We start from the raw sequence: 10,456 nt of genomic DNA, 5'->3' as shown, positions 1-10,456 counted from the left end.
CGCCCCTTCTCCCCCGCTAGCTCTACGTTCCCCTCCGCGATCCGCCCCCCCATGCCCTGCTGTGATTGGAGGCCCGCTCCAGGCGTGCGCTCATTTGCCACGCCCCACCCAGTAGCCCCGCCCCGTGCGCTGGGAATCAGAGCCCTGGATCCCTCTCCACAGTCTGCGCCCTGGCTCAAAGCTCCAGTAGTCTGACCTCCACCCCAAAGGTCCCTGCATTCTGAGCTTTGCCCCCACTTTCCAATATTGGAACTTGAATTCCAAGACCCGCCCAGCACTTCCTGCTTAAGGACAGCTTCCCCAAATGGGTTTCTGTTTCTGAGTTCTGAAACTAAGTCCCTAACTGCAGTCAGTCGAGCTCCTTGGGAAACTGAGGCACAGAGTGGGTTAGTGAGTGATTCACCCAAAACAGGACTTGCCAGTCTCACATTCTCTGAGAAGCCAAAAATAGCAATCAGGAAGCATATGAGGAGATGGCAATGATGAGACAGATGGGGTGGTATGAATATTTCAGGGGTCACTGAAGGAGATGACTGCTGGGTGAGATGGAGGTATTAAGGCTGAGTCTTTATGGTTGGAGAAAATTGGAACCCGCGAGGTTGGTAACAAGGGCATAGAGGAAGGGCATGCTCACAGGTAAAGAAGTAGAACATTATACCCAGGGGCTGGAATCAAGGCCAGAACAAAGAGCAGGATGGCTAGGAGTCAGAGAGGTGATAGTGGGTTGATGGGGACAGGCAAACTTCAGGACGAGGATTCTGAACTTTCTGGGGAGGTACTAGGGAGTCATTGAAGGATTTGGAGCAGGAGAGGATCAGGGTCAGCCCTAGTGTGTGGGAAAGCCAGGAGAGGAACCCTAAAGTGAGACAGCATATAGGCTCCTTGTCTGTTGAAGGTAATTGAAACATTGGCTTGGGTAAGAGTATCCAAGACAGGAATGAGAGGGAGAAGTGAAGAGGGTTTGGGGAAGATCAAGGGTCCAACAGATGAACCTGATGAAGGGCACTGAGAAGTGTCTACAGAAGCAGAAGGGCGGGGTTTGTTTTCTTTTTCATGCAGTGCTTGAGACTGGCCCTAGGTCTCTCGTCTTAATTTTTTTTTTTTTTTTGTACTAGGGATTGAACTCAGGGGCACTCGACCCCTGAGCCACATCCCCAACCCTATTTTGAATGTTATTTAGAGACAAGGTCTCACTGAGTTGCTGAGGGCCTTGCAAAGTTGCTGCAGCTGCCTTGGAACTCGCGATACTCGTTCCTCAGCCTCTCCAGCCACTGGGATTATGGGCGTGTGCCATTGCACTCGGCTACTGGCCTTAACTTTTTTTTGTTAGAGCATTATAATTATACATAGTATTTGGGTTCATTTTGACAAAATTATACATGTAAGAAATTTGATTGTAATCCCCATTCCCCCTTTCCCCATTCTTTCTCCTCTACTGGCACTTTCTACAAATACATACAGGTGAAACTCCCTTTGGGATGTGTGTGTGTGTGTGTGTGTGTGTATACACATATGTATATATCATGATTTTGTCAAATTTATTCCATCTTTCTTCCCCTTTCTCTTCTTCCCTCCCTCTTACCTCTTACTGCACTGATCTTCCTTGTGGCTTTATAATCTCCAATCCCCTCCCCCACTTGCCTCCTTTCCTTTAATCTGCTCCATCTTCCACCAGCACATGCCATTCCTTCATCCTTCTTTATGGCTGAGTAGAACTCCATTGTGTATCTATTTACCACGTCTTCTTGATCCATTTATCTATGGGAATCTGGGTTGATTCTATAATTTGACTATTGTGAATTGTGCTGCTATAAACATGGATGTGCCTGGATTGCTACAGTATGCTGATTTTAGATCTTTTGGATAATTTCCAAGGAGTGGAATAGCTGGGTCATATTGTGTTTCCATTCCTAGTTTTTTGAGGAATCTCCACACTCTGTTCCAGAGTGGTTGCACTAATGTTCAGTACCACCAACAATATACAAGTGTACCTATTTCTCCTCATCCTTGCCAGAATTTATTATTGTTCATGGTTTTTGTTGTTGTTTGTTTGTTTGTTGAACCCAGGGGTGCTTAACCACTGAGCCACATCTCCAGCCTTTTTTATTTATTCTTTTATTTTGAGACAGGGTCTTGCTAAGATGCTTATGACCTCCCTAAATTACTGAGACTGGCCTTGAACCCGCGCTCCTCCTGCCTCAGCTTTCCAAGCTGCTGGGATTACAGGTGTGTGATTCTGACTGAAGTGAGATGAAATCTTAGTGTAGCTTTGATTTGCATTTCCCTGACTGCTAGAGACATTAAACATTTTTTCATATTTTTTGTCCACTTGTGTTTCTTCTTTTAAGAAATTTCTGTTTAGTTCTTTTGCCCATTCATTGATTGGCTTATTTAATTTTTTAGCATTAAGTTTTTTGAGTTCTTTATTCTGGATATTAATCCTCTGTCAGAGGAGTAGCTGACAAAGATTTTCTCCTAATTTGTAGACTTCCTCTTCACTCTCTCAATCATTTCCTTTGCTATGGAGAAGATTTTTAATTTGATGGCATCCCAGTTATTGATTCTTGGTTTTATTTCTTGAGCTTTGTTGAGGAAGCCTGCGTCTATATGATGGATGTTTTCTCCTAGCAGTTGCAAGTTTTCTGGTTCAATTCCTAAGTTTCTGAACCACTTTGATTTGACTTTTGTGCAGGGTGAGAAATAGGGATCTAATTCCATTCTTCTACATATGAATACCCAGTTTTCCCTGCACCATTTGTTTAAAAGCCTTGTCTTTTCTCTACATCTACTTTTGGCATCTGTCAAGGATCAGATGACTGTAAGTGTGTGGGTTTGTCTCTGTCTTCTTTTCCATTGGTCTTCATGTCCATGTTGATGCCAGCATCTGGTCTTATATTATTATTCCTCCATGCCTAGACCAGATTCTTATATATATATACACACACATGCTCATATATATACACATACACAACATACACAGACACGTTTATTGCATCTCCACACCACTGCCAATTTTAACATACACTATTATCTAATGCACAACCACCAAAATGAGGCCAGAGAAAGTCTGACACAGTGATCCCCCCTTCTGTACTGGGAACTGAACCCAGGGGCACTCTACCACTGAGCTACACCCCCAGCCCTTTGTATCTTTTGTTTTGAGACAGGGTCTTACTACACTGCCAAGGTTGGCCTCAAACTATTGATCTCCTCCCTGGGCCTCCTGACTAGCTGGGATCCCAAGCAGGTGCCGCAGTGACTTCTCCAGGGTTCCTATGTTTGCAAATTCGCCCACTCATTAAAATCTATTTGTAACCCCCAAATCAGTTCTTGCAGCTCTTTCATGGTCATTTGAGGACACAAGAGAGGGACAAAAAAAGTTCTCAGCTTTGGTTGAACCAGACAATCCTCTGCCTTCTGGTTTCAGTGCCCCTGCTGTAAACAAGTATCTTTTATAGTGCTGTTTTTTTTTTTTTTTTTTTTTTTTTTTTGCATTTTTGTGCTTTTTCTTGGTGATTTTGCTATTTAAAATGTCCTAGTGTGGTGCTGAAGTGCTGCTGCTCTTGAGCACAGGAAGCTGGATTTGCCTTCTGGAGAGAATACATGTGTTGGATAAGTTTCCTTCAGTGCTGTGGTCATGAGTTCGGTGCCAGTTCCCGGACAGCATACAGCCAACAAGATGGTTTTAAACAGAAGCACTCTGATGAATATCACCTGGGTTTATCCAGGAGACAGACATGTGACCCGAAGCTTGAGGGCCCCATCCCTGTGTTTCCCAGGAGTGCCACATTCACTCATTGAGCGTTTGCAGGGATGTGAAACATACCTCGGATAAAAACCCAGCTGTGTGTTAAAAGAGCTCATTGAGATTGAGGTTTGTAGCAGAAATCATCCCTGAGCAGATTTTAAGGAGGAAATCGTAAAGCAGCAAATTGGCTGAGGCACTGAGGACCGTCCTGTGCTGTGCTGTTTTGCCGCCACTCAGCTTCATCCCCCTTGGCCAGGTGGCACTTCCAGGAAGAACCCGTGATGTCACTAAAGCCATTGACACAGGGCACTAAAGCAGCTTTTAGTAAAACTGGCCTAATTTTCCCCTCTTGTTGGGGATTTTCTAACCAGTCTGATTCGTCACTACCCCTTCCCTTTCCCACACTGTTTGGTTCCTGAGGTTGAAATCTTGCTCCACTATTGTTTCTGGGATTTTCTGCTGAGTTATAGACACCTTTCAGCGAGGCTTGGTGCTGAAATTTTTTCTCTATTAAAAAGAATTTTTTATTATGTGTATATTAAAATGTTACAGAGTAAAATGCACAGATCTTAAGAAAGATGCACAGCTTGAGGAAGTCTGATATATGCAGGATGCTTATGTAACTGCACACTATAGAGCTTTTCTAGCATTTGCCAGAAGCTTCTGGATTTTTCTAGAAGGTGTAGCACATCCCCAGTTCTAAGTATAAGGAAATGTAAGATGCCATAAACTTTAAGATGCAAGTATCCTGGTGAAAGGTGCAAGCCTGTAATCCCAGTGACTCCGGAAGCTGAGGCAAGAGGATCACAGGTTCAAAGCCAGCCTCAGCAAAAGGCAAGGTGCTAAGCAACTCAATGAGACCCTGACTCGAAATAAAATACAAAATAGGGCTGGGGATGTGGCTCAGTGGTTGAGTGCCCTTGAGTTCAATCCCTGGTACCCCCCCCTCAAAAGAAGATGCAAGTAAACACACATATGTGATAGATTCTATAATGTAGAAAAGGAAAACATCTTGAACATTAAGTCCCCTCCAGCCACCTCCCTCTAATTCTGCTACCTCATTTCCTGTGAGAAACACTTTGGCCAGGGTCTTAGATGTTTATAAGCATATTCTGTACCCAAAGAAATAGGTCCATACATAAATATACATAATTTTTATTGTAGTAAAATATACATAGCATAAAGCTTTCCATTTTCACCTTTTAAGTCTCCAGTTCAATGGCGTTGATTCATTAACCATGTTGTGTTGCCATCTATTCTATTGTGTTACCAGTATCTATTTCCAGAACTTTCTCACCATCTCAAACAAACTCTGTCCATCCCTGGTGAATTCTCTTCTCTGCCTCTCTGGGTTTGCCTAGTTTAGGTTTTTTGTATAAATGGAATCGTACAATAGTTTTCCTTTGGAGCCTGACTCCTTCTACTTAGCCTCAGGTCTTCAGGATCCACCTGGGTGGCAGCTGAGTCAGAACTTCGCTCCTTCTAAGGTTTCTGGGCTGTAGCTCAGATAGCACTCGTGATTAGCAAGTACAAGACCCTGGCTTCATGCCCAGCACCACAAAACAATTTTTTTTTCCTTTTTATGGTTGAATAACACTTTACTACATCCATCTCCACATTTTGCTTGTCCATTTATCTGTGGATGGACATAAAAATGGTATTTTTAAAAATTTCAAATCAGAGCCAGGTACAGTGATGCACACCTTTGATCTCAGTGACTCAGGGGGCTGAGGCAGGAGGATCGAAAATTGGAGACCATCCCAGGCAACTTAGCAAAACCCATTTTTTAAAAAATGTTTAAAAAGGGCTGCGGTTGGGGGGAGTGGGGCTGGGGTTTGTGGCTCAGCGGTAAAGCACTTGCCTAGCACGTGGGAGGCCCTGGGTTCAATCTTCAGCACCACATAAAAATAAATAAGTAAAATAAAGGTATTATGTCAAACTACAACTAAAAAATAAAACAAAAAGGGCTGGGGATATAACTTAGTGGTAAAGCACCCCTGGGTTCAATCCTCAGCACAGAAAAAAAAAAAATCAAATTGATCATTCCACATACCTTGTGCTCCTAGGTTTTTTTCATTCAAAAATATGTCTTGATGCTTATGTAGTGTCAATAAACACAGATAACAAATAAAAAATATAATACCAATGCATCTTGTTCTTTTAACAACTTTGTAATATTCCGCAGCCTGAGTGTAGCATTGATTAGTTAACTGATCCTCTATCCACAGACATCTAGGTTATTGCTAGTGACTGATCATTATGCCCTCCTTCATCGAACTCCACCCTCCCTATGTGACATAGAAAACTTAGTAGACTCTCCCAACCCACTGTCCCTCCTCTTCAAGGTTCCTTGTCTTCCCAGGTCAGTGACTGGTGGGAAGAATTTGTGTACCTGCGCTCCCGCAACTCACTGATGGTGAACAGCAACTATTACATGATGGTGAGAGGGACGGAAAGGCTGGGGGTGGCTGGAGAGCCCCAGGTCGAGGGTTGGTGCCTGGGTAAAATGAGGCATTTATGGCCGGTGACTTGAATCTGGGACTGCAGTCTCAAATAATAATTTACCCCGTTTTGGATTGGGAGCGCCCCTCAGGGGCACCCTGGCCTCGGTGTCTTGCCACCTCTGTCTGCTCTGGCCCCCAGGACTTCCTGTATGTCACACCCACACCGCTGCAGGCAGCTCGTGCAGGGAATGCAGTCCATGCCCTGCTCCTCTACCGACACCGTCTGAACCGCCAGGAGATTCCCCCGGTAAGACAGCCACTGCGTGCTGGGGACAGAGGTCTGGTCCCCTGGCGTTGGGACCCCATGGGTCCCAGAAGGCAGCTCACAAGCGAATGGCCTCCTGCAGAATTTGCTGATGGGAATGCGCCCCTTGTGCTCTGCCCAGTATGAGAAGATATTCAACACTACGCGCGTGCCAGGGGTCCAAAAAGGTGAGACCCCACCGCTCCCCTCCCACTGATGAGACAAAACTACGGGTCCTCCGGAGCCAGCCTGCTTCCATCTTTCCGCTGTGGCCTTGGGCAAGTTATTACTCAGTTTATAACTTGCCTCAGTTTCCTCATCCCTGAAATGGGATAATAGTGGTACCTAGGGGGTGAAGATGAGACACGTGTGTTAAGAACTGCTCAAGGGGGCTGGGGATGTGGCTCAAGCGGTAGCGCGCTCGCCTGGCGTGCGTGCGGCCCGGGTTCGATCCTCAGCACCACATACAAACAAAGATGTTGTGCCTGCCGAAAACTAAAAAAAAAAATAAATAAATAAATAAATATTTAAAAAAAAAAAAAAAAAAAAAAAAAAAAAAAAAAAAAGAACTGCTCAAGGCACACAGGAAGTGCTGAACCAATGGTCGTTATTCTTCTCGTGTGTCTGGCCTTCCCCACCCCCTGCTTCTGCCAACACCACCCTAGACTACATCCGCCACCTCCAGGACAGCCGACATGTGGCGGTCTTCCACCGGGGTCGATTCTTCCGTGTGGGGACCCATTCCCAAAATGGCCTGCTCTCCCCGAGGGCCCTGGAGCAGCAGTTCCAGCGAATCCTAGATGACCCCTCGCCTGCCTGTCCCCACGAGGAGCACCTGGCGGCCCTGACGGCTGCTCCCAGGTGAGGTGCAGAAGGCAGGGGCTCCAGAGCCCGGCCCGGCCTGGCGTCGTGGAAGGACAGGTGGGGCTCCGGGTGGAGGCCGGGCAGGGCGGAGGGCCAGCTGGCTCAGGCGCGTCCCGCCGGACAGGGGTATGTGGGCCCAGGTGCGGAAGTCCCTGAAGACCCAGGCCACCCAGGCCCTAGAGGCGGTGGAGGGGGCCGCTTTCTTTGTGTCTCTGGACGCGGAGCCAGCCGGGCTCACCAGGGAGGACCCCGCGGCTTCTCTGGATGCCTATGCCCACACCCTGCTGGTCGGCAGGGGCCACGACCGGTGAGTCAGCCCTGGGCAACAAGACCCTGCACCCCAGGCCTGGGCAACCTCTAGATCCAGGGCTGAGGACCCCATACCCAGTGCCTTGGGACTGCGAGACCTTTGAACCAGAGAACCCCTCAACCTGAGACCCCAGATCCATAACCAGGACCCTAGGGCTCCAGACCTGAGACCCCAAGTCCCTGAGCTAGACCTAGAAACCTCTAGATCTGGGACCCTAGACCCATAACCAAAAGACTCAGCATTCCCAAAACCCAGAGCCATTGAACCCCGAATGTGGGGACCTCAAATTCAGAGCTTGGACCACTGAACCCTCAAATCTTCATGCAGTCACTCCAAACCCAGGTTCCCCGGACCCGAGCCCCCCCCCACACACACACACACACACAGGGAGAGCCTCAGAAAACTTCCTTGCCCACAGGGCTCCACTGTGACATCCCAGGCCCAGGATGTCTAAAAATTACCTAAAAATTCCTGAATGCCCTACATCTTAGACATGTCTGTGGACCCTGCAGAGCCACCTGCTACAGACCCCCAACACTCCTAGAGGAGTCCCCACACCAACATTCCAGCTGCCCTCATGTTCCTTCCCTGAAACTCCCCAGCAAGTCCCACAGTGCACCCCAAGCCTTTCTCACTGCTCCCCACCTCTGTGCCCCTGCTGAACTTTCTCCCACAGCTGGTTTGACAAATCCTTCACCTTGATTGTCTTCTCCAACGGGAAGCTGGGCCTCAGTGTGGAGCACTCGTGGGCTGACTGCCCCATCTCAGGACACATGTGGGAGGTAGGCAGTAGCTGCTGCAGGCTGGGGGTGGGCAGGTGGAGAAGCAAGTTGGGGATGATGGCTTCCTTTGCTGAATGTGGGTAGTGGGGGCTCAGAGAAGGGAAGTGTTTTTCCTTTGAGTCACACAGCGAAGAGTTGCAGAGTCAGAACATGAATCCAGAGTGCTCTGACACCACAGTGTAAGGCCTTTCTACCAACACATACCGAGAAGAACTATCTTCTAGCTCTGGTTTGCTATGTAATCTTGGGCAAGCTACTCTCCTGCTCTGAGCTTCAATGTCCCCTTCCTCAAATGAATCAGCTGGATTTGTGTGTGTGTGTGTAATGCTGGGTCTTGAACTCAGGGGGGTACTCTACCACTGAACTACTCAAGGGTCTTTCTAAGTTGCTGAGGCTGGCCTTGAACTTGCCATCCTCCTGACTCAGCCTCCTGAGTAGCTGGGATTATAGTGTGATCCACTGCACCCAGCCTAATTATATCTTTAAGTGAAACTCAATTCAGTTTAACCTTAGACCCTTCAGACCACTTCATGCCAGTTTGTCATCTCTGCATATTGACTAAAGGCAAGATGTGAGCTGGACACGGTGGCTGGCACTTACCTGTAATTCCAGCTATTCAGGAGGCTGAGGCAGGAGGATCACAAGTTGGAGGTCAGCCTGAGAAATTCAGTGAGACCCTGCCTTAAAATTTAAAGAAAAAAAAAGAGGGTCTTGGCTGGGATGTAGCTCAGTGGTAGAGCACTTGCAGCATGCAGCCTGAGTTTGATCCCTAATACCACAAAAAAATAAATAGAAGAGAGGTAACAAAGGGTAAGAAAAAGATGAACACAAACTCTTACGCCACAAATGAGATGTTCTTTCTGGTGTGACTCACACCTGAAGTCCCAGTGACTCGGGAGGCTGAGGTAGGAAGATCACAAGTTCCAGGCCAGCCTCAACAACTTAGTGAGACCCTGTCTCAAAAAAAAAAAAGGGCTGGGGATGTGGCTCAGGGGTAGTGCATCCCTGGGTTCAATCCCCAGGACCACAAAATAAATAAAATAAAAATAAACAAGTGAGGTGCTCATCCTATGTGTTGGATGTCACAGTGGGAGGTCAAGCCCATCGTCCTAGGGTGGTTGTGAGATGTCATTTGACGACATGTGAACCTGGAGGGCAGGTACAGCAGGTGCCTGGTCAGGGCGGATTTAAAATATTTGACACCAGCGAGGTGTGGGCGGCACCGGATCCCAGTGAAAGCTGGGTCTCACAGCAGCTTCTTTCCAGTCCCAGGATGGTGGCGGGGTTCTGGGAAGGTAGGCTGCTGCTGGTGACTCTATTTACCAGCCTGTCCAGGGTCAGCAGCACCAGCTAAAGCGTTAGTCCTGTTCTCAATGCGCATGAACCTGGGAGCCCACCGTGAACCTCGGGGATCGGTGGTTCTTAGGGAATGCCCTTCCCTGAAGAGACACAGCCTGGTCAGATGGCCACAGTCCACAGGGAGGAGGGCCTCTCGCAGCCTCTGGTTGTCCACAGTTCACTCTGGCTACAGAATGCTTTCAGCTGGGCTACTCAGCAGATGGCCACTGCAAAGGGGCGTCCTGACCCCACGCTGCCCCAGCCCCAGCGGCTGCAGTGGGACCTTCCAGAACAGGTGAAGTCAGGCTTCCTTCAAGCCCCCAAATCCTAGCCTTGGCTCTAAAGCCCTCCCCATCCTTATCCTTGGCCTTGGAATCAACCCTAACGCCAACCCCAGTCCATACCTCATGCCAGATCTAACACTCAAACACCTCGGCAGCCTCAAAGGCCAGCCTGTCTCCAGCTCCTTCTCAAGCCCCACTCCCGCCCGTCCCACTGCCCAACCTGCTCAACTCACCCTACCCCAGTCCTGTCCCGTCACCAAGCCCAACTCCTCCCCACTCCAACCCCCCTCATTCCCAACACCGGGACCATTCCTAGATTCAGCCCCTCCCCCGCCCTAGCCCCAGCCTCAGTTCAGTCTCGGAGCAGCCCCCAGCCCTGTCC

The 10,456-nt window shown here is 48.2% G+C and overlaps 1 protein-coding gene across 1 annotated transcript in view; it reads left to right on the top strand.

Annotated features, from left to right (window-relative positions):
• Cpt1c (carnitine palmitoyltransferase 1C) overlaps nucleotides 1–10,456 on the top strand; it is a 23,910-nt gene that overhangs the window by 8,384 nt on the left and 5,070 nt on the right. Inside the window, 8 exon segments of the mRNA XM_015496520.2 lie at nucleotides 6,111–6,188; nucleotides 6,392–6,499; nucleotides 6,600–6,684; nucleotides 7,162–7,357; nucleotides 7,485–7,667; nucleotides 8,347–8,452; nucleotides 9,968–10,021; nucleotides 10,023–10,085. Coding sequence (XP_015352006.1) covers nucleotides 6,111–6,188; nucleotides 6,392–6,499; nucleotides 6,600–6,684; nucleotides 7,162–7,357; nucleotides 7,485–7,667; nucleotides 8,347–8,452; nucleotides 9,968–10,021; nucleotides 10,023–10,085 — 873 coding nt within the window.

Source organism: Marmota marmota, unplaced genomic scaffold, assembly GCF_001458135.2.
Source record: "Marmota marmota marmota unplaced genomic scaffold, marMar, whole genome shotgun sequence".
NCBI classification, from domain to species: Eukaryota; Metazoa; Chordata; class Mammalia; order Rodentia; family Sciuridae; genus Marmota; species Marmota marmota.
The sequence above is the reverse complement of the archived record's forward strand: the minus strand, read 5'-3'. Positions and strand labels throughout refer to the sequence as shown.